The sequence below is a fragment of the Fomitiporia mediterranea genome (assembly GCF_000271605.1).
Source record: "Fomitiporia mediterranea MF3/22 unplaced genomic scaffold FOMMEscaffold_5, whole genome shotgun sequence".
Classification (NCBI taxonomy): domain Eukaryota; kingdom Fungi; phylum Basidiomycota; class Agaricomycetes; order Hymenochaetales; family Hymenochaetaceae; genus Fomitiporia; species Fomitiporia mediterranea.
In genome coordinates this window covers 3728107-3751492 of record NW_006760390.1, presented here as the reverse complement: position 1 = coordinate 3751492, position 23386 = coordinate 3728107, and the positions used below count along the sequence as shown (strand labels likewise).

The 23386-nt window shown below is 44.3% G+C and overlaps 8 protein-coding genes and 1 non-coding gene across 9 annotated transcripts; 3 read left to right on the top strand and 6 right to left on the bottom strand.

Moving 5' to 3' along the window:
* Window positions 1–754: 754 nt before the first annotated feature.
* On the bottom strand, window positions 755–1588 carry FOMMEDRAFT_155766 (uncharacterized protein; the record flags this gene model as incomplete). The annotated part of the gene is made up of 4 exons (XM_007266153.1): window positions 755–985; window positions 1038–1101; window positions 1158–1371; window positions 1480–1588. The coding sequence occupies 4 exons, from the start codon at window positions 1586–1588 to the stop codon at window positions 755–757; spliced, it is 618 nt and encodes a 205-aa protein (XP_007266215.1).
* A 1235-nt stretch (window positions 1589–2823) lies between these two features.
* Window positions 2824–3391, top strand: FOMMEDRAFT_28259 (uncharacterized protein; the record flags this gene model as incomplete). Its single annotated transcript, XM_007266152.1, has 2 exons — window positions 2824–3039; window positions 3251–3391. 2 exons carry the CDS (start codon window positions 2824–2826, stop codon window positions 3389–3391), a joined length of 357 nt encoding a protein of 118 aa, XP_007266214.1.
* Window positions 3392–4780: 1389 nt separating this feature from the next.
* Window positions 4781–7834, top strand: FOMMEDRAFT_107413 (kinase-like protein; the record flags this gene model as incomplete). Its single annotated transcript, XM_007266151.1, has 7 exons — window positions 4781–4918; window positions 5053–5187; window positions 5298–5434; window positions 5504–5563; window positions 5627–5692; window positions 5761–5883; window positions 5945–7834. 7 exons carry the CDS (start codon window positions 4781–4783, stop codon window positions 7650–7652), a joined length of 2367 nt encoding a protein of 788 aa, XP_007266213.1. The 3' UTR covers window positions 7653–7834.
* Window positions 7835–8100: 266 nt separating this feature from the next.
* On the bottom strand, window positions 8101–9153 carry FOMMEDRAFT_28257 (uncharacterized protein; the record flags this gene model as incomplete). The annotated part of the gene is made up of 1 exon (XM_007266150.1): window positions 8101–9153. The coding sequence occupies one exon, from the start codon at window positions 9151–9153 to the stop codon at window positions 8101–8103; it is 1053 nt and encodes a 350-aa protein (XP_007266212.1).
* Window positions 9154–9925: 772 nt separating this feature from the next.
* On the bottom strand, window positions 9926–10009 carry FOMMEDRAFT_t30. The gene has a single exon. It is a non-coding gene; the product is annotated as a tRNA-Asp (tRNA).
* Window positions 10010–10685: 676 nt separating this feature from the next.
* On the bottom strand, window positions 10686–12024 carry FOMMEDRAFT_83416 (RabGAP/TBC; the record flags this gene model as incomplete). Its single annotated transcript, XM_007266149.1, has 4 exons — window positions 10686–10999; window positions 11061–11140; window positions 11221–11452; window positions 11505–12024. 4 exons carry the CDS (start codon window positions 12022–12024, stop codon window positions 10686–10688), a joined length of 1146 nt encoding a protein of 381 aa, XP_007266211.1.
* A 3684-nt stretch (window positions 12025–15708) lies between these two features.
* FOMMEDRAFT_69137 (uncharacterized protein) lies at window positions 15709–16174 on the bottom strand (the record flags this gene model as incomplete). The annotated part of the gene is made up of 3 exons (XM_007266148.1): window positions 15709–15867; window positions 15938–15991; window positions 16058–16174. Coding segments are annotated over 3 exons (330 nt in total), but the record flags the coding sequence as incomplete, so codon positions are not given.
* Window positions 16175–16771: 597 nt separating this feature from the next.
* On the top strand, window positions 16772–18079 carry FOMMEDRAFT_28255 (kinase-like protein; the record flags this gene model as incomplete). The annotated part of the gene is made up of 8 exons (XM_007266147.1): window positions 16772–16912; window positions 16981–17130; window positions 17237–17400; window positions 17473–17532; window positions 17600–17656; window positions 17741–17784; window positions 17839–17866; window positions 18013–18079. 8 exons carry the CDS (start codon window positions 16772–16774, stop codon window positions 18077–18079), a joined length of 711 nt encoding a protein of 236 aa, XP_007266209.1.
* Window positions 18080–18376: 297 nt separating this feature from the next.
* FOMMEDRAFT_28254 (kinase-like protein) lies at window positions 18377–21445 on the bottom strand (the record flags this gene model as incomplete). Its single annotated transcript, XM_007266146.1, has 13 exons — window positions 18377–18474; window positions 18736–18754; window positions 18912–18991; window positions 19060–19161; window positions 19217–19338; window positions 19393–19515; window positions 19574–19627; window positions 19679–19740; window positions 20012–20155; window positions 20230–20578; window positions 20658–20924; window positions 20974–21045; window positions 21114–21445. The coding sequence occupies 13 exons, from the start codon at window positions 21443–21445 to the stop codon at window positions 18377–18379; spliced, it is 1824 nt and encodes a 607-aa protein (XP_007266208.1).
* Between the last annotated feature and the right edge of the window lie 1941 nt (window positions 21446–23386).

Here is a 23386-nt window from a genome sequence, read left to right as displayed (position 1 = left end):
GTCAGATATCAGTGTTGTAAATAATCAGCAATTCGTCAGTTCTGTATAGTACTCCCATAAAAGATTAAAAATGAGTCAATTTAAACGGTCGTCTATAGATAATTTCTGTTCATCACTGTGATGAACAGAGCAAGTGTTCTCAACAAAAAGGCAGCCAATCCTGAAGACGGCTGATTGTGAGCGCATCAGGTACTTGATGAAGTGGCAAAAAAAGAGTACAACCATCCTGATTGTTGTGTAGTAGCTGTGGAGCACTTGAAACTTTTACACACAGAAATTACGAACTGATGTAGACGTATTATTATTATCTCAATCCAAAGAAGATAAAATGACTGGCAACCGAACTTAGGCAGCGAGAGATGGCACGTGATGCACTCCAAAGGTGAGATTTAAACCTGTCCTCCGACTCTTTATTCGACTAAGCGACCCAGCTATCCATCCTTCAATAAATAAAAGACAAAATGCAATGGCTCGTCGTTCAGAACCACCACGCTCTCTTGCCCCTCCTACCACTTCCTCATGAAGTCGACTTAACGAAAAAGAAAACAAGGGCGCACTAACGTGAGTAGATTATCGCGTGGTTCGCACCGCTGTACATTGCGGGGAATATATCGATTTCGACGAGTATGGTGATATTTGGTGCTGATGTCATTGCAATGAGGTGAAAATATCAAAATTTGCTAAACGGAGATGTACAAGAGTGAAAAAGTGTGAATTAAATACATAATAATAACAAAGATAATATTCGTGCATTTCAAAGGCGATCATCAACCATGCTTTGTCCCATTATAATGTTAGTAGTCATCAGAACAGAACGTTCAGGGGCCTGGGCGTTCCATGAAAGCTGAGTCGCAATTAATCCGACCGGTCCGTAATACTCTGCTCGGAGGTTGATGAGCATCTTCGGAGCGAGGATTGTTATAATTGTTATCGCGACTGTTAGGTACGTGTTCGAATTGAAGGACAGGAATTCGGAAGCGTCGGACTAGTAATAGAGATGTTGTCAGTCAAAATGGATGGGCATAGTGTTCACTCACATCCTTTGGAATACGTTCAGAGATAAAAACAAGAATGGCGCCGAGAAGGCAAATAGAGAATATTCTAAAAGTTGATAGTTAATTAACAATGGACACAATAGGAAGAGATGGAAGACCTACACAGCAAAATATACAATGGAGTCTCTTGCCATTAGCGTGATTATGTCCTCTTTCTTTGGCGGGTTGTCCCTCGAAATGTGTATTGGAAAGCTGAACTTCCTCATGCATACAGTTTTATAGAGAACCGGAAGGAACAGAAGTAGCTCGACGAAAGAAGTCACCGTCCATCCAACTCCGGATACATGAGTGACATCCAGACACCCAAAACCAGACGCTGGAAAAATTCGAGAAGGGACCACCCCTTCATCCCAAGATACTTAACAGTCAGTTTGAAGAGACAAGTTATCAGGAACTAGAAAAGAATAGTAAAGAAGGTTCTTACCAAGGTTCAATGTGAGCTGTAGGATGTTGAATCCGAATAGTAATAATGTCAGGATGACGAATACAGCTAACATCCACCTCGTTGCTCCAAATAATGCATAGACACGCATCATGAGTATAACTGAGCAAAGAAATTATTAGTGCTTTATATACAATTAAACGGCTTGAATGAGGCACTAACTTTCGCCTAGCAGTATAATCATAGTCCCTAATCCTGTATATAAACGACCAGATAAACCTAGAATAGCCCCTTAACTATTATTGAAATCCACTCGAATACAAAAAGTACTTACATGAATTAATTAGAAAGTCGATAATGCCTGGCACCTCGAAGAAAGCAACTGCAGACCTCTCCCATCCATATTGGACTGTGCCACAGAAAGCCAATCTATAGAATACAATAATTAATACAGAGTGCGAAACTGAGATTTCACACTTACATTAGGAATATAGAGCCAGTATATCTTGTCTGTTCTTCAATTTGAGAACATCTTTCAATTATTGCGAACGGTGAGAACTTACTAGCAAATAAGCAATTTTCCCAGCCGTCCAACGTTTGGTCTGGAAAACGTCAAGTACGAAACGACTACCAGATTACTAGATTACTCACCCATATATATTCAACCTAAGGTACAGCTATGTTAAATGTGATGAACAGTCATAAGTGACCAAACGAACCTCTTCATCTAAGTGTGAGACTGTCGGTATGAGTTAGACAAACGGTAAACTTGCAGAGAGGTACCGGTGCAACTCACTAGCATAGTACAAGTGAAGGAATGTACATGCAACTGTTCATATACAATTAGAATGTTCAATTAGCACTGATTACTGAAATATAAAGATAGACCTGCCTGTAGTGGCCTTGAAGGCTGTTATTGCATGTAAAGGCGTCTCGTCAGAAATCATCGAGTAGAACGCCAGAAGGGAAAAGACGTCGCTGTTAGTTGCATGCGAAATTATAAATCTGCGCCGAGTTTGATTTACAACCGTTGTTAGCAGCCAGCAATACATCCGAGTCTACATATGTTTAAATGATCATGACACGCTGATTGATTTATTACATAATGACATCAGTCTTTTTTGATCCAGCAAGACGAGGAGTACAACTATCTTGATTGTTGTGTAAGAGACATGAGGATATTGAATACTTCCTCATGTTCTGTCATTTACAAAGGATATCCTATTAGTAAATCCAATATTAATATTGTTCCTTCAATGCCGCCTCAGCGAAAGATGGCACGTGATCTATTCTGAAGTCGTGACGAGAGCAACGATTTTCCAGTCTTCAGTCGACCACCAGCAACCAACCATTTTCATCGTTCAACAAAATAAAAGCCAAAACGCAATGGCTCGTCGTTCGGCACCACCAGGTTCTGGTCCCGCATACATCCCCGCATCCTTTGGTTCTTCTGCCACCTCCTCACGAGGTCGACTTAACGAAAAAGAAAACGAGGGTGCACTCGGCCGGTTCTACCGCGAGCAGATTATCGCGCCGCAATACCTTGCAGGGAATATATCAATTTTGACGAGCGTGGTGATGTTTGGTGCTGGTATCATTGCGGTGAGGAATTGGGGGGACATCCTTACGGTTGGGTTGTAGTCAGCTAGTCTGCCACATGTCGTCTCGTATTTACTCAAAAAAAGGACGTTAACAGTGTCTTGGTATGTAGATCCACCCGTTTTTGTTTACACTTTCTTTCTTGTGCTTACTTTTTCGATAAACATAATACCGATGCTGACGTGCTTCTCGTTCTACTTTCACCGTGTAACAGGTGAGGCGAAATGTGCTCTGGTTGGAGGGTCGATGGATGAAAGGACAAGAACAACGTAAAGGGCTGCGGATAACCCGTATCAATGCCGAGATAATCATGCTTTCTCCACTCCCCCCTCCGCAGCGCGCCCCAAGCTATTAGAGCGCGCTCTCCATCTTCTTCGATTATGATTGTCATCACTTATCACACTACTAGCTCCCCATTCACAAACACGCATAGCTTAATAATATACATCTCATACACCAACTAGTATTTAGCACTGTTTTAACACACGTTTCGCTTGCAATCGTCGCCTTTTAATAGGTGCTGCCAAGGTGTTCTGGGTTTTCCAAGACATCTTCAAGACTTTTAATTCTTGAAAACGATCGTCGGGATTGGACGAATTAGACATGCGAGACCGAGGCTTATCGTGTCGGAAGTTTTCGTTCTCGTTCCGGCTGTGTGATGTCCAGTGGATTTGTTTTCTTGGAGGATGCCAAGGCGCGAGTAAGAGTTTTTTTTCAAATGTGGATTGTAGACCGGTGGCGGATAAGACGCCAGTGCAGTCGATGTGCAGTGTGCGTGTGTAAGTTTGTGTGATGAACGTCTTGAAGTTAATCCACTACCACGCTCATTTGGCTGTGCTTTGCCTTGTTTCAAAAACACAAATGCGCATCACTGGAGCTTTCCTCGTGTAGCTAGTACGCATCACTGCAACGCCATCGGAGGTTACCATAATGCTGCATGCAGGGTCTCGTCCCATCTATCCTATCCATCTATCTACCTGTCAAGTCAAATGCAATCTCACATGGCTGTCTGCCTCGCTTACTTACCTGCACAGAAAGGAAGAAACAACAGAAAGAAAACAGCCTCTCGCTTTATGAAAAAAGATACAGAATGGAAACACGGCTACTTGTAAACGACGCTAGTCTCTTGACACAGGCTTCTCTGCACGCAAGTTGTTCTTGGCGGTCGTGACGAGCGCACCAAGTTGCTCGCCAAGCCCCGCAACGTCACCCTTTCTGGGGCTTCAGGGAAGAACACCCGAGCCACGAATCACGAATCCCAAGCCTTTCCTTGCCTCGCTTTGTGTTCCGATCGAGAAATGGCCGCACATCTAACCCAACTAGACTTGTCTCTTACACCTACGTACAACTGTGCCACCCTAGGCCATTCGTGGCCCGCTCGCTCGTTCGATCGCTTTTTATACAGTTGACCTGGCTGTCTTTTCTCGGCTTTTTCTGTTCTCTGTTCTGTTTGTTTGTTTTCGGTCCCGCACTAGCGTTGGCTGTGGCTTCCCTCGCCTCCACCTGCCCTCGTGTGCGCCTCCCTGCCTCCTGGTTATAAAGGGCCTCCAGCGCACAATTGGCTGACCTTTCCCTCCCCCGCCCGCTCTTCCCTTCCCGCTCTATTCTCTTCCTCCTCTATTCCACAACGGCGACCTCCTCAACTTCCAGTCCACTCATCCGCTGTCCGTCATTCAGCCCATTCTAGCCACCTACTCTACACACTGGCCAATCAATAAGATAGTTCTAGCAAACTCTAGATAGGATGCCTGCCCTGCTAAAGCTATCTCGCTCGATCGAGAATCTGCGCGAGACGTTCCGCAGTCAACCCGCGTCTTATGAAAAGAAGAAGAATTATCATTACCGACGGGTCGTAGGGAGAGGGACGTTTGGGAAGGTGTTGGTACGTTCCCTCTGGGCCGACACTTACATATCTATAATAAAACAATAACATACACCTAATATTTTTATTTTCTGGATTCGCAGCATGCAACGTGGCACGACCCAGGGAGCGTATACGATGATCGTGGATGCGAGAAACGTTACCCGCAAAAACCGGGCAAACGCGACGTTGCACTTAAAGTGGTCAAAAAGTCCGTCCTGAAGCGTGCGGATAAGGATATTGTCACTTTTGAGTGTAATATCTTGAGTAAATTGAATCATATGAATATTGTAAGCCCCCTTCTTGTCTTTCGTCTTGGCTGGGCTATTTTTTTGTCGTGTGGATGCTGGATGCTGGATGATGTGGCTGACACTTTTGTGGCGTGCGTGATCTGATATAGGTACGGTTCTACGAATGCTTTGAATCGCATAATTCGTATTATATGTCCTTCGAGTACGCTGCGGGCGGCGAGCTCTTTGATCAACTAAAACAGCGCGGAGGCAAGTTCACGGAAGTCGATGCAAAACAATGTGTTCGGTAGGCGTTCGCTTCTCAGTTTACCGATCTAGGGAAATAAGAACTGACTTATATTTCTCTGCATCTCAGTTCGATCTTAAATGGTGTAGAGTACTTGCATGACAATGGGATCGTGCATCATGATTTAAAGTACGACTTCTTGTTATTTGTTAATTTAAGCAAGGTTTCTAATACTGACATGTTTACGCGCAGACCTGAGAACATCCTCCTCCGTACAAGAGCTCGCAACGCGGATATAGTACTGGCTGACTTCGGCGCGTACGTTCTGATCTGTTGCTCGGCTTTCGGAACGGTATATTGATTATTGTACGCGTATGTTCACATAGAGCTCGACATGTCAGACACCCGGACGACTTGTTATACTGTGATACTGGAACATATGACTACTCCCCTCCTGAAATCTTTACTCGTAAAGGTCATGGGACAAAGTTAGACATTTGGGCTGTTGGGTATGCTTTCTTTCTCTCACTGAATAATAATACAATCCAATTAACATTTTTGCGTGTACAGTGTAATTACACACGCAATACTCTCAGGCATGATGCCCTTCCCTAACGAAACGCTCGCTGTCCTTAGACAGGCCATTCTCCGCTGTCAACTTGCGTTCGAAGGACGTTACTGGACCAAAGTCTCACCCACTGCGAAAGCATTCGTCTCCTTCCTTGTTCATGCCGACCAGAAAACGCGCCCGACAGCTTCGGAGGCACTTGGGCATCCATGGCTCTGTCCCGAGGCGGAAGCAGAAGCAGATGAACGAGGAACAGAAGCGCAGAAACGTACGAAGGATGTTCCGAATAAGAAGAGTGGGGAGACTGAGAGTGGAGATGAGGAAGAAGTGAAGATTTCGATCGTCCCGACACAGAGCATTCCGGACCTTCCGGGTCTTCGCGAAAACTACTCGTCCATCGCACGTGCCAGATGGCGTATCGCGATCGACAGCGCAATTGCCGTTAATCGACTCCGCGAAGGGGGTCGTGCTTATTCGCGTCGCGTTTCCGAATCGCGAGAACAGTTAGAATACCCGTCGCGCGCGAGCACGAGTATGAGCATGTTGAGTGTGACGAGTACACAGAGCACGTTGGGAGGTTGGGGTGATAGTACAGACAATGTACCGGGGAGTTTGGAGGAGAGGGCGAACTCGCCGGAACATTTGAAAGAATTGGAGAAGCTCGTGAGCTCGGGAATGATTGAGAGGAGTTTGGCGAATTCACCTACGCCACCGCCGTCTATTACTGTGCCTTCCGGTAGGACTTCACGTTCAGAGATGGTCCCGGGGCTGCCACGATCGACGTCTCCTTTACCGGTACAAACCCACGCGCATAAGCGGAGCCGGAGCCAGAATCAATTACACGCGCAAATTCAGGCGTATCGTAGTGCACCCACCCGTGCACTACCTCCTCCACCGCCTTCACAAGACGGTGAACCTTCACCAGAGGAACAGCCCAACCAATCCCAGACACGACCACGATTCCAAATTCAACCTCAACCTCTCCGCCGTGCAAGCTCGAGCACACCCTCGGAGACGGAAACGTCCTCCTCAGGCGACTGTTCCTATTCCTATTCCTACTCCTACTCGAACTCCTACTCTGGGTCGACGTCTGTCTCGACTTCTGGGTTTGCTGCATCACAGTCTAACACAGGATGCAGAGACGCTAATGCTTCCTCCGTGTCCGGTTCTGCTTCTGTATGCGGATCTAGGTATGGATCTGGGTACTCTTTGCGGTCTGGTTCTGGGGCTTCTTCCTCGCGGATGACGCGCTCGACTGCTGCAACGTCGATCGTGAGTTATTGTTCTGATATAGAGGCTGAAGCGGATATGGATGGCGATGTTGGCACTGAGGAATCATTCTTGAAAGTGAGCGGAAACTCGTCTGATAGCAGAAAACGGGATGCTGGTATGGGTTCATATCCGATTGCATATGGGTATTCGAGCACTTTGTCCGACATGGGTGAGAGTACAGGCGCTCACCTGACGTATAACAATCAACCACAATTCTCCGCGTACGACACAAGCTCACTCAAAACTCCTTCCGCAACCACCTTTACACACCCACATGCACCTACAAATATGCCTGGATCTAAAGATACCAACGAAGCAAAAGAAGAAAGGGATGAACTCAAGCTGGAGTTGGACGCAGAGGAGATGCTGGGTTGGCGCACGTCGCTTATCAGCCCCGAACTGGAGTACTCGTTGAAGACGTTCGCGGAGAAGTGGTGATGCGTGAAATATATGAATCTGCCTCTTCTTTTAATCCTTGAGGCGACGAGAGGTGTTGAGTTTCGAGGTCGTAAACCGGTACAGTCGGATGGACGTTTAATCTAATGTAGTTCTAGAATACCTTCTACCTATCTATCTTCCTACATACTTCGTGTTTCCAATCACCTTTAATTACATTTCCCATGAGCATTTATGGTTCCATTTGGATGGACGCTTCGACGCTGCGCAACACATTCATTTCATATACATGCTATCTTTTCGCTTGTTACCTTTTAATAATGTTCTCTACACAGTCATTAGCTCGGTTGTCTATTTGCCAATCTATCTAAAGATATGACTGTGTCAAGTCGGAGAATCTTTCGTTATACAAGAAGAAGCAAAACATCATACAAGAATCTTATAGTGTCACGGACAGACAGTTTATCAGTTCTATTATAACTCTACTAGTTTATTTGTCACCCCATTTCAGCTTCCTTCTAAGACTCGTTCGAGAACCTTTCTTGGATCGATGTTTCTCATTCCAAATGTGTTTAGGCACACCTAACATAGAATCTGTCTCGTCTAATCGGTCCTTAAAACGTGCATCGATCTGTTGCTTCTTCTTAACTATCTTTGCCTTTAATTCTTCGAGCCTCTTTTCCGTTTCCTTCAGGGAGGGCAGATCGTCAATTCCTTTCTCCCTTATGACTTGAAGTTCTGGTTTCAATTCTCTGTATTGGGCGGTAAGAGTATCGACCTCGTCTTCATTGTCATTCCAGAATGCTTGATCGCCCAGGGCTGTCTCCAGAGAAGAAATAGCACTGTCTAGAGCTTGCCGCGAACAGACAAGTCCATCCAAGTCTCCTGCTTTCCAAAACTTGTAAATGGACAGAAAACAGTCTCTAACTGAGTTGCGGCCGTTTTCTGAACTTGAACCTTTCCGCTGATTCCGGTTACTAGTACTTTGAGGTTTTATATTATTATTATTACTGTCTTGATTTGAAACATCTGCATCTTCAAACTTGAACATAGCCTTAAGCTTTGACATTTTATTCGTCAGCTCTTCATCACCTACACTCCGATAATCTTTATACTCTTCTAGCGAAACAGGTCCGTCATAAAAAAGGGTATCATATTCCTTACGAACACCTTCCTTTTCGTCGTGCTCCATCTCCTTGATCCTCATGCAGCATTCTCTGTAAATGCGTAGATTATGTTCTGAAGGAACACATTGTGAGGCATTGTAAAGTGACGTGTGAAACGGATTGTAGTTGGATTTTAACCAGGACAGGTTTTCATCTATTTCAGTTTGAAGCTTTGTACAAGTGGCCTGGCAACGTTTAAGCTCCACCTCTTGTTGTTTTGACTTCTCTCCTTCTTTGGACTTATCTCTATGCGATTTTTGGGAGTGCCGGGAGAACGATGTGCGCGACTTTCTTTGTTGATGAGAAGACTGAGGATCGTGTTGTATGAGTGATTCTTTCATCTCATCCTGATTCGATGCTCCTTTCCTTCGTAACATAATGAACTGTCTTGATATGAAGTTTGGTGTACTGTTAGCAAGAATTTTAGGATATTCTCATAGCTAGACGAAGCGCAACAAGTTTGTATGCTTCGAGCGTTTTGCCAAACGTCTAGCTCGTTGTGTAAGTAGCATGAGCATATACGTACTTGATATTGAATATGCAAAGTAATCAGATTTGCTATGATTGAATTCGGAAAATATGCTGATACGAGCTTGATTAGGGATTGTACAATTGAAACAATAGAAATAAATTACTACTTTGCTGATTAGAACAGTTGCCATTGGTGACTCAAGTGAGCTCTTGAGCAAAGTAATAAATGCAAAGTATCTATTATCCACTCCTGGATGGACTTTGTGCAGCACAGTAGTGATAGCTAAGTAATGACCCCAACTATGTAGTTCAGTTAAAAAGAGTAGATTAGTTTGTATCTGATCTACTCCTTATTATCAATATATCTACAGTACTTACCATGCAAGAAATACTAAAATAGAGGGAAAATGACTGCAAATGTATTATAATAAAGTAGAGGTAAATTGCTCCATAAAATAAACAGGTGTTAAGTATAACTCTTTAATTAATTATACACTTATAGAGTGTGGAATATTCAAATTTTCAATATTATAAGAGTCTATACATTAACTAGGTGACAGACTACGCAGAATATGCCAGTATATTGAGGTTTTTCTCCAGGGGAGAAATGCAAAGAGTAAAGTCAGAAGTATTTTACTGAATCAATGATTTAGAAAAAATTTCTGGACAACAAATGCACTCTCTGGCGGGGAGTCGAACCCCGCTTTCGCGCGTACACTTTGAAATGACAGGCGCGTGTACTAACCGATATACTACCAGAGACTTACTACAATTTGTTGTTGTGATCCTGTAGTCTAGTGTCCTTACTGTCTTACAGAATTCCAGTTCAAATCGATTATACATGCAGAAGAACTCAATTCTCGATTACTATTCACTATTCGCCGAACTACTTGTGCACCACACCAAAAAAGATACAAAAAAGGAGAGGAGGAATTAACACCAATAAGGATTCTATACATAACGAAGAATGAAATAAAGGAATACTAATATCGACGTGCAATGAACGAGTGAATAATGCAAGGATAGAAAGAATGCAAGATGCAAGAAGTGTGATTTTGTATTGGCAATAATAGCCAATTGACCAAGACAGGACCAACAGAAGTGTAAAAGTCAAAGGAGGGAAAGAAGGAGAAAAGAATAGTTTTAGGACTGACAAGATGCCATAATAACTTAATTTTGAAAGAAAAGAAAGCGAAGGGGCTAAATTTAATGCATCGGAGCGTATGGAATGTATAAAATGCAAGAACGTAGAATATGCGTATGTAATGCACCTGCCAAGACTCGATGTCAAGAAGAAAAAAAAAGGAAGAGAAGAGAAGTTGCAATAACTGATAAGATCGAATAATGACCCGCGCGAAACAGACAGAAGAACGGACGAACTGACAATAGGCCCACTCGTCGAACAAGAACACAAGGAAAAACCGGGAAGACATCGCACTCATAACGGCGTCGCAGGCGCAGCCCTCGGAAGCGAAATACTTGAAACAAGTCTCGGAGCCGTACTCCTCTGCGCGGTCTGCGTCTGCTGTTTCATGTGTGCCTCAACCTTCACTCGTTGCTTCTTAATATCTTCATCCTTAATCTTCGCAGCCAACGCAATATTAATGAACTCCTCTGGATCCTCTGGGAGTAAAGAAAGCGTCTCAGGACGCATGAGGAAAGCAACGACGGCTGCGCGATCCGAGGTCGACTCAATTGCACTTCGGCAGCACGCGAGAATTGCGACTCCGATGCGGAACAGGAACGGTGGACCTAAATTATTTAATTCCCTGAGGTTAATGACATCATAGGGCAACGAAGCTACGGTATTAACGCGCACCTTCGCAGAGATAAACATCCCAGATCCGGTTGACATAGTCTTGCGGAAGGGTGGTGGCAAAAAGTGAGGAGAACCTTTTGCGCAAACACAGAAAACGAGAGAGCAAGCCAAGTCAATAAACAACGCCAAATGAGGACTAAGCGCCTCGACTTACCAAATACGACAAATTTCTGAAGGAGGAATGCCCAAGTCGTAGAAGAGCTTCTTCGCAAGCGGAGGATTCAGCAATTCAACAGTTTTACCGAAGAGCAGGGCATCCGCCTCCATTTGGACAGATTTCGATGAGAAATATGCGCGAAGATGAAGGTCCATCATAGACGTAAATATCCAGAAGGCGTCCTCCTCGGGTGATTGAAGTAATAAATGCCCAGCAACCAGTGTCAGGCCTGTCAAACAACTCAATAAAAAGTGTCAAGAAGGATGATAAAGGAAACTCACTGGTCTGATATTCAATATCCGGGACCATAGTCAAATAAGTCTGTAGTAAACCGACCAACGGCCCCTTTGGATCTTGCAAATGTCGCTGGTCTGGGAAACAGCGTGCCGCATCTCGCTCAATGACCTCGGACGCCGCCACGCGTCCACGTTGTCCCAGCTTCCCATATACCCCAGGTATGCGCTTCGCTTTACTGTCCGTAAGATGACTCCATACGAGGTACCGTACGGACGATGGAACACCCTCAAGCACTAATCGCCGGATCTTCTTGCTCTTGCGAGACTGCACTGGAGGGACTGACGACATCGTAGACATCCACTTCAGCTCCCGTGCTCGATGAGCAGAGGCATCTTCCGCTACCTTCGCAAGCCTCCCGTCCTGCTCCCTTATTGACTCTGCACCTGTGCTTTGGATAGGTGACAAAATGGAACCAACCGAGGCCCCACCTGGACTGTCTACGCGTGACTCTCGCTGTAACGAGCGACGCTCGTCTTGGTTCCCTATGAGGGAATCGTCACTCATAGGCTCTGACGAAACGCGACGCATCGTTGGGCGGATCATCTCGAACTCTGCGTCTTGCACTTGTATCGTCTCAGGCTGACTGTCAAACTCAAAGACAGGCGTCGCAGGCCCTGTACTTGGCGAGGGCGTCTGAGTATCAAACGACGAGTCCTTGTTGGAACTCCGAATACGTAAATGTGATAACGATAGCTTCGACTTGACTGAGTTCGACCTCTGTTCAGGTGACGGCGTACCTGAAGTACTGGAGGGCGGAGGAGGTGAGGTGACAGCCGATCGTAATTCGCCGTTTGAAGAGGCCTGAGACTGCTGTGACGTGTTTCGCTGGTGCTTCTTGCTGGTAGGTGATGAAATCCGCCGCAAACTCTTGATTGACGAAGTAATACTAGCCGAAGCTGTTGAAGTCGATGGCGCAGTAGGCGCTGGAGCCGCCGGAACAGAGGAACCCTCCACAGGACCCGAATTCCTTCGTACAGGCTGGAACACAGTCTTTGGAGGACTGACAAGCGGTGACTCCGTGCGCTCCGTCTTAAAGTTATCAACTGAAGCTACCTGCCGTACTCCAAAGTTACGATTCGGAGGAACAAGCGGCTGACGCAGCCCAGCTGTTTCGGTATCCGATGCAGTCTCTTCTCGAGTGGGCAGCTGTGTCTGGCTGGAAGAGAAGAATGATCGTCCAAGAGGACTGGATATCCCTTTCGAGAGTGAGGCTGTTCGTGGGGCACCGACTACTGCATTATTTTCTGGTCGTCCCAAGGGTGATGGAGTATGAGGCCCTCGACTGGCTTGTGGCTGAGTCGCTGGTACCGTAGACTGGCGAAGCGGATGGCCATTCGACGGGGTGCCGGAATTCGGGGCACCTGCAGACGCTTTCAGAGACTGTAGACTCGCTGCTCTTGACGGTTTACTTCCTTCCTCACTTGCTCTCTCTTTCAAAATAGGCTTCGAAGGCACTTCACGTGCAAAGTCTGAGAACGAGCGAGAACGAGGTCGCGCAGTACCTACTCGCGGAGAAAAATTAGGTCTCGAGAGGACATTTGGGTTCGGGCTAGAACTGGGACCAGGTGGACCAGGCTTGCTTTCAGAAAGTGGTGGCGTTCGAGTACCAGGCATTAAAGATGATGGAATAGCAGGAGACGCAGAAGGTGTCTGTGTTGGAGTAGCCAAAGGGGTGTTCGGGAAACTTGCAACAAAGGCTGGAGACGGCGGTGTCGACCCCATGCTAACACTCTGGCTCAACGGCGACGCACTGGCAGTCGCAGAACGCCTTGGAGTACGTGCGCCACCAGCTGCAGGTGATCCTGCCCTGCTCGCAGGCTCTAGCGGGAACGGCTGGAGCGACCACATTATCGGAACTGGCCCATCTGCATTCGATAGGTCGACGACCGTCTTTCCGAAAATCGTTGGACGATGCGGAACGCCAGCAGGTCCGACACGCGCGGCAGAAGCAGCGCGGAGCGTCGCCTCCAGCGAACTTCCTCCTGGAACATCTGAACTAGAGGAAGAACTTTGTGCGGATGTCGGTTGCGGCTCGTGCACGGGAGGCATACCGTATGTGCTTGCGCGTTGACCAGAGAGGACGGCGGGGTTAGGTCGTGGTGCGTTGGGATGTGGGAGGAATAGAGCTTGTTCGGGGTGTAAAAGTTGTGAACGCTCGGCGGGCTTGGCATCTGGCTGGGCTAGTGGTTGCCGTCGCGGCGACGGCGAAGGAGTCAACGGGGTAGGCTGTTGTTTCACCAGATCAGGTGAAGGTGCTGCTTGAATGCCAGCTCGGTCGTGTAGACGAAGAGGCTGCGTGGTACCATTAGGGAAGTCTGCAGCGTTTGGAGTCCGGGGACCTTCGGTGTCTACTGATGGTGATCGTAGGTTCAAAGGGGAGGTTACGCCAGTGCCGACTCCAGAAGATGCAGTAGCAGATGCAAGGTCTCGTTCCATCTTGCGCATAACACCAGACACGTCTGAGAAATCAGACGCAGTGGTAGCAACGCTCGCTGTACTGACGGTAGAGACAGTAGACTGGACTGAGTCTCGCACATCGCTGTCCCTCACATTATCGTCCTCCCTTGATGACCCACTCTCATCTGCAGGGACTACGGTGACGCTCACAGGCTCGTCATCATCATCATCCACCACTATACCTTTACCCGGACCTTCGCTGGAATCTCGATTCGTCGTCTCAACTGACTGAGTATCCTTGACAGGTTTGGGTGATGGAAGAGGAGTCGGACTCGCCGAGTGTCCATTCTCGAGTCGATGTCGAAGCGCCGACGCTGCCCCATTCCCATTAATGTTTGAAGCGCCAGCACCCGCAAAAACCGGTCCGACCGGAGAAGGGCTTCCTGAACGAGCGTCTGATTCATCAGTACCGTAGCTCGTCGCGTGAGACGAGGACGTGCGCGGTGAAGCGAAGTTCGTATGAAGAAGTGGGGAATGCCCGTCGGAGCTAAATTCGGCGGTAGAGCGGTTCGATATTGCAGTAGGAGACAGTGTTGCACTTTGTGGCCCAACAGAAAGCAGTGAGTTGGTAGCGTATGACGAATTAGGTGTATTCTTCACGAAAGTAAGAGGTGGAGGAACGTGTTTTCGCCGCTCGGGCTCTTCATTGGGACTGGTCGGACTGCTTAATCCGGAGTCTGATCGTAAACGAGTCTCCACATCCAAGGGAACGGGGGGTATTGACGCGGGTGCCGGATCTGCTACGGAGTATCTCGACATCATACTAAAACGAGACTTGCGACGAGAGTTCTTGGTCATGACAGAGTACCGAGAGTATCGGTAATTATCGTAAATATCTGCACCATCCCAGTAGCTCTCGTCATCATCTACATCTTCTTCGTCCTCATTCTCGCTGTTCTCATCACCTTGTACATGATCTGATTCGTTTTCGTCGATTTGCTTCTTCTGTTCGGTATTCTCTATAGACTTGTCGATCCTTGGTGTTGGAGGAGCAGCCTCACTAGCACCAACTTCCTCTTCATCGTCATCTGCCATGTCCTGCAACATACTGAGTCCAATACCCATGCCAAGTCCACCGTCATCCGATTCAGCCTGTGAGAATCTCCCAAGAGCGTTGAGAGCACCAGCACTAAGACCATTTTCAGCCCCAATCACGGAAGAACGATATGATCTAGTACTATAAAACGATGAGCGCATAGATCCGGCATCATACAGGCTTGAGGCATCCTGTTCTGGCGTCTGCTCTTCTTGCAACGGCTCAGGACTAGCGCTGAGTTGCGGAGTATCTTCGTCCACCTTAATTTCAACTTCTGATTTCTCAGGAGAAGCGCGTTGGGATCGCGGTAGTGGAGATGGCGGTGGTAATGGTGAAGGAGGAGCATCCAGTGAATCCGCACGCGGAGAAGAGGTAAGTTGAGTGACTATTCGAGTCTTGCATTTGCCGCTTTTGTCGTCGCTGTCCTGTCCACGCGAAGCAGGCCGCGAAGTCGGACGCGAGCGGCTTCCGGAGCGTGAACGGGGAAGAAACATCTCAAGTCCGGGCAGATCATCCACGGCTCGCGTGAGCCTCCGGCGACCCGGTCCATCACTATCACTGTGATTGCTCGCCTCCTCCGAGCGACGCGTTTTCGGAGGGGCGTCAAGCTCAAGGTCGAAGGGATCACTCAGTGCAACGGAGTCGCGGTCGAGTGGTTGCACGTTATTGCCTGCACTTGGGCCTGTGAGAGGCGCGAGCGGCATGCGCGGGGACGGTGTGACGGACGGAACGGGAGAACTGGCCACGGACACGGCCGATGACGACTGCCGCTTCGTCATGACCGGCCGTTTGAGTTTTCCATGGAAGCGGACATGCGCTCCCTGGAATCGGCCGACAACACCTTCGCAATAGCCCTAAACATGTCCCGTTATTGCTGTAATTAACACACTTGCGAAACTAAACAAAGCAAAGCTAAGTACTTACCAGATACCGACCCGATTGGCCGGGCAGCTGCATGAGCACAGTAATTTCGTCATCCTGCACGTTGTCGCAAGCTCCATCAGAACAGTCTTTGACGCTTCCTCACACAGGACCGGAACACACCTTGAGGAACATGAGGTCCTCTGGGCTCTCAGCAATGCAGTCTTGGACCGCTGTGCATTTGCCAATGCCGCCCTTTGCCGCAAAGCGCGTCCAACGCGCAAGGTCTGCAGCGTCCATTGTCGAAGCCATTACTGCCTTAGTTGTTGTTGTTGTCGTGAAAGTAAGAAGTCAAGAGTGTACGACCGGGTGGAGGAGGAAAAAAAGCAGCGTCCGAGAGTCCGAATCGGTGCAGGCTGAAATGATTGATGGTGGGTGGACTGTTCTGTGCACACGCTATTTTTTTGACGTTTTTTGTGATACGTAGATGGCCGCTGTCGCTGTCGATGGGGGCAAACAGACCAAGGGAGAGGGAAAGAAAAAGAGCGACGGGAGGTGGGCGGACGTTGAGGAGGAAGAGAATAGCAGAAGCAGTCGCTTAAGCACGCGCGCCTAGGCTGCAAGACGAAGAAAGACGGGTTGTTGTACTTCCTGATGGAGTAATCTAGGGTCTCCCAGCAACCTATCTCCTTCCTCCACTGCCCATACGACGACCATCGCGCAATCATGATTCCGCAAAGTTATCCCTCCTATAATAAATTCACTTGCTCTGATGACCGGCATATTATGCAGATACCCGTATGCGTCATTTCGATGTAGAGTATCCCGGCTCCAGTTTCAGCTGTAGCTCCTGCTTGTGCTCATGTTCCCTCTGCTGGAACTCGGACTCAGGTTCCGATGATCAGCAAGGCGAACCCATCAGCTCCTCGGACATTGATGCAGTTGAGGAAGCGAAAACAAGCAGCTTTAGCTACGACCTGGATCATGCTGTTGGACTGGTCCGGGGTGGTTACGGAACTATCTATGTTAGTGTTTCATGTAGCTTGATATCAGTTTAGAGACGTTGATACTAATCAAACTGTTATACTAATCAACTGTTCATCCAGAAAGTCCAGAGAACGCATCGGGGAACAGGAGCAATAGAAGATGTCGCTGTGAAGGCGGTACGGATTGACGCCCAAAGCAAAAAGCCTCAACCCGATCCACGGGAAATACGGGCCTTACTATTTATAAAAGATCATCCCCATGAGAATATTGTGAGTATTCCTTTACACACGCAATAACCTAGTCTGCATCCTATTCGTTCAAATTGGCTTCGTACGTAGAATTGCGAGTCTAACCCAGGAACCCACATTGTTATAGATCAGATATTTCGAAAAGTTCGACAGTAGTAACGAACACAAATTCGGAGGTGTTCCGCATACGTGTTTCGTCTTTGAACTGTTCCGGCGAGACCTTCACGACGAAATCAAGCTGATCAGCCCCGAAAAGCTATGGCCTGAACAACGAATTGCGTCCATCGCTGCGTAAGTCAGATCAAGAATTCACTGCATCTCATACATACCCTTGACTCTCTCTCTGGGATACCCATGATGAAGACAGATCCTAAAAGGTCTGGAATTCCTACATGAAAACAATTACGTTCATCGAGATATCAAGTAAGTCTCCCTATATGCGCTCTATCCTTTCACTTCCATATAACTTATCTCTACATAAATCTCTTAGACCAGACAACATCATGGTTGATGACACGTACAACATCAAAATCACCGACTTCGGGCTGTGAGTTCGTTTTTCCCGTTACCTATCAATATTACTCGGCTGCTGGAACTTACTTAATCCTCTTACCACTTACCACTACTAAAGGACAGCCGAAATGCCTAACGAAAAAACCATCATGGACATGGAAGGTTGGTCAGGATCCCTTCATTACATGTCTCCCGAAGAATGGAACTGTAAACTAGGTTACTGTTCTGACGTCTGGGCGACTGGGTACGTTTCGTTTCACTCTCACATGCATATTTGCCTTCAACGGAATAAATAAATAAATAAATAAATAAACTAACTACTCCATACCATTAATTTACGTTGGCTTGTTTGGATTTGTAGAGTAATAATCTTCGAACTATGTAACGCAGGCAAAAGACCCTGGGAAGCCTCCCTAGTCCCTCCCAACCTCTCCGCACCAGCAAAACAAAAACTTAAAGAAAAGGACCTATCTAATAAAATATGTTATACTCAACCGAATTGGAATTCCGAATATTTGTTAAAGTACTCTGAAAATGGTACGGAGATCTGTAGAGATTTATTCACTTGTACTGGCCTGAATTTTACTCCTTAAATTTTATACACATATTATTAGCTAGAGATTCCTTGAAAAGTTTGTTAAGGAAGGACTACACAAGTCGGCCGACTGCAAGTGCTGCTCTCCAGAGTAATGTACGTATATTGGAACTATTAACTAATAAGAAAACAACTAACAATGATATATAGTGGCTAAAGTCATTTATGTAATGCAACAAGTTGTGGTGCTTTAACGTATGCATTTTCTACTTTAACACTACCTTTGATGTTGTCCTCTCGGCCGTACATAGCTGTTTCTGAACAACGATCGCAGTATGAACACTAAAACAACGTTTCAATCTTGCATAGCTAGCCACCTTCATCATGATAGTAGTGCTCACATCCTTTAATGGCTCATCCGAGTCTGCAGTGGAATGGAGATAGAATTGCTGATTGCAATGTAGTTGTGGCAGAGTGATTGCATATCCACTCTTGCACGTTAGAACTGTGGATAGCACAAAGCATGTAGTCTTTCACTCTCAGACTCTAATAAACTCATATTAACAGTGCAAATCTACTTATTAAACCAAATTTAACCTGTAGTATAGTGTCACTAATATATAGTTATATTATTCTAATAGCAGATAATTGTCTACTTCAATAGCTACTGCTATAGGTACTATATTGGGTAATGAACTATGAATAAATAAAATCTTAATTTCAGTATGCAACTTGTTATTCTTAATTCACGTACATAATGGCTAAGAGCACCTCTAGCAGACGGTCTCTCTTGCCAGTTTACTACAGCAAGATATTTGATAAAGCTTTGAAAACCTGTTTTTTTTTAATAAAAAAATAAAAGGTTAAATAAAGTATGCAGAAATTATAAATAAAATACAGACTTCTGTCGTTCCAAATACTTGCACATTGGTGTAAATTGCCTACATCTTGCAGTGTGGCCATAAAATTAGTAATTGCGTTATAATGTGCCAGGTTAATAAACTCTACAGAATGAGTATTATTAATGCAAACACTAAAATCAGATTGAACAATAATTACCGTGACTATGCACATCATATCCAAGAGCATGATACTGTTGAGATAATTGTTTTTTATATAACTTCTCATAATCTATCCAATCGGCAGGTTCTTCTCCTTCTGCTAGAAAGTATATAAGGATCCTATAAAACCTTGTAAAAAAAACTTTGCTAAATATAAGTGGTAGGTATAGTTACCAAAGAGACCATATGTCGGAATTATAAGCCACTTGACCAAGAAGCCTTTCACAAGCTAAATAATTAGCTGTACCAAAGACTTGACAATCTTTTACTTTCTGTCCTCGTTTTAATACTGTTGAGCTTTATAATGTAATATATAAGTATAAATCACAGCTGTTTGTAAATATAAAGTGCTTACAGTCCGAAGTCAGTAATTTTTACTGCTTGTCCATCAAGTAGAACATTTTCGGGCCTATCAAGCAACAAATAAGCCTTCTGAAAATATATTAAGTTTCAATCTCACTTAATATCACAATGAATTATAGGTTGCTTCAAACTTGAAAGATACTTTAACCCTTCTAATATCTGTCTTTGAAATCAATGTTAGTATGAATAAAAGATGAAATTTGAATATTATCTTTACTGTGTTATATAAGAAATCTCACGACAGCTCCAGTATTTCCCTTGTTTATGTTTTCGTCGTGTTGTGTGATAAAGATCACCATCCTTCATAAGCTCAAAACTGAAGCAAGGAATGCCATCAATATCATATTCTCCATAATACTTGATCTGAAACGATTTTACACTGGTTAATACATATCTAAATGCTTTACTAGACAAACTTGACATTGCTCACTATATTCTCATGATCAAGGTTTTTTAATAGGCCTAAAGTCTTGACCTCTTTATCTTCAAATCTTTTGTTTTTCTTTTTCCCATTAAATATTTTAACTGCAATAAAATGCTCTTCACCTGTCTTTACATTCTTACATATAAGTTTCTAAGTTAGAAAGAGGCATATCAGTACTGTTGTTTACTGCAAGTAATAGTTTGTTCTATTGAAAAGTTACATACTTTTACACTGCCAAATGCTCCTCTACCAAGCAGTCCTCCCCACATATATATGTATTCTGGAGTATCATCTTCTTGTGTTACCTCGTTATTACTATAAGTGTGGTTTATATTGGCATTTGGATAAGATTGCCCATAATGGTAATTATAATAATTGAAAAGCTCTGCCCCAGCTGTAGACTGTACTGTAGGGATTGATGTATCATATTTATTGCTATAGGAAGATGTGTTATCGTCTCGAGAAAACCACTGAATGTGTTCATTATTGGTATCAAGTTCGTCTAAGTTAGGAATCTGCACAGGTATTTCCCCTGCATCATTGTACCCAGTATCTGTAGTATTTTCAGGCTTTCTATAGCTATTAGTTGAGTACTGTTCACTGATCACAAGGGTCAGTCTGTTAGAAAATTGATATGACTGTGACCCCATACCTTCCTTGTGAGTAGATATAGTCATTAGTGACTCCGTCTCGCGGATAAGTGCTGCTACGTGGTACAGAGCTGTATGGTCCAAAATCCCGCCCAGTTGCACCATTGAATCCCGAAGTATCGTACTGTGGCGGTGATGTGCTATAGTGTGCATCATTTGTGTTGAAGTTTACTCTAGCTGTCGGGTCGACTGTTTGAGATCGATACCAGGATGTTTGTCCCTGTATGTGACTATGACTCGAAGAACGCGAGTTCACTGATGCACGGTGACTATTTGCAGAAATTAATTAATAAGAAAGTCTGTTATAGGATGACACACCTGGAATGTCCAGACCCTCGTGTGGAAGTTGCGGGACTCGAGGCACGTTTGGTTTCTGGAGACGATGGTGAACTGACATGTGTTCGACTGATTGTAGGTACTGAGCAACAGGAGCTACTTTGTTGCAAACGATCACGTACCCCTTAGTATTACGGCTGCCTTTCTTGTTTTTCTTCTCTTCAGCTTTCTGCTTCGGACCGGCCTGTGGAGGCTCTGGCGAGTCCTTCGTTTTCCCGTCATTTCCCATTTTGCGAACCTCAAAACCACCTCCAGGTTTCTTAACTATACAAAGCTGTTGTTTCGGCTTCGCACTTTTTGACGACTTGTTACCATTCGACGGGTTTTTACCATGCGAAGTCTTGTCCGCATGTTGCTCTTGAACAGATGTGCTCGCGCGATGTCTCTGCCGACCTTCATCACCAGTAGTATGCCTGCGTGTCGGCTTCTTTGGAGTTTTATTCCGGAAGAACATCTACGATGTAAAATGCAGCAGAGGATTCGCTCAACCTGCAAATTATTCCTCAGGCAGCCTGTCTTCATAGCTGTGCAGAAAGAAGATTGCTGATGCAAAGCAAGCCTCTTATGCAAGATGGAGTCTCTGTTATGAGTGCATTGCCAGCACTACAGTGTATGCTTTCACATCAAATGGTGTTATCCTCAATGTGGAAATTGCAAATGTAATTCTACCTGCTGGGCAGAGCTTCACACAATCTGACATTCTTCTGTGAGGGTATGACACAGATTGTATCCAGCAACTTTGCAACCAATCCACAGAAGGTTAGTACTGCTACGCCACACACTTTGCACACTAGGTAACAGGCTTTGTTTTTCTCCCATTTCATGAAAGAATAAATACTCAGACCTTCAACCCTAAAATTAATAGAGGCCTCAGTCATCATTCAATCATTGTGTTAATCAACTGTTAAGAAGTGAGGGCAAGGAGAGATGTCAACAATTCACAAGGATTACTACCAACCAGTGTATATGTGCTCTTAATTCATTAGGAAAATAGTATAAGTATTATATTTGTATAAATGCATATAAAATATATTCAAGTTATTATGTAACTAGTTTTTTTTCCCAAAGTGTAACAATAAACAGTAAGATAAAATAAGTATTATATATATTGTTAACTGTTAACATTTATTTCGGATAAATGCATCATATGTCTTAAAGCACACAAAATGTCTTGCAAATATACACTATTGTAGAGACATGTCTTCTGAGACATACATCCAAGACATACAATATTAGATAGTATATATATTATTTTAATCTAAGGATGATGAAGCTCATTACAAATTATACAGTCAACTTGTATTGACACCTACATACTATGAGCAGAGTCTACTGAACCCCTACTTGTGTGACTAACTCTTAGGGAAACATTGTGACCTTAAAATGCTAACAGGTTATGAGTCCTGTACTCTCTACTCATATCTACATTGTTACTATGCTTTTATCTTACTCTCTACAAATGCAATACTTTGAAATCATTGTCTTAGCAATTATGATTTCCCCCTCAGTAGTTATATGCATGACTATATGCACTACAATCATCATCTCAAATGCTTCAGTGTACTATACACTATAGTACAAATGATTTGATATGCTCAATCATATTATACTCAATAAGTATCATTGAACTACTCTATTTAACACTGAATCCACTTAATTCTACATGTACAATCTATTCTACTTGTCTACAAACCTTTAGCACTCTCATCTGAGCATACCAAATGTGAATTGTCTTGTCCTGAAGACTACAATTGCTCTATACAACAAGACATACTATAATACTTGTAACTGGAACATATTATCTACAAGGACCTAGACACACCTGTCTGAGCATCCTAAATACACATTGATTTATTAAAATAACCTTGGACAGACTAGTTACTTTAAATGTAATAAGTACCCAGCAATACTATATTCAAATGCTGAACTACTTTATCTTACACTACAGAGATACATTATAATAATAACATCTTACTTTACAAACAAACATTTGATATTATATTAATAATACAAATGATTAATACTATAAACAAAAGAATAATGCTAGAAAAGCATAATAATAATATAAAGAAATACTATTGTGAACATACAATCAATCTAATAATGATTAGTCAAACAAATAAAATGAAAACAAGAGTATAAATGCTACTAAGGCATAATAACTCAAATATAAAAATGATTTATACTATCACAAACAAATGGTCACAATAAATAACAATTATTTACTAAATACACATATATTACATAAATATATGAATGTACAAAATAATAATAATACATTCAAACACATAAAACTATTACTGCCTTTTTCATAAGTATTGTCACACTTGATGATTCATTATTTTTTGTCACAAAAGTAAACAAAACAAAAAAATAGCTATTTCTCACTCAATTC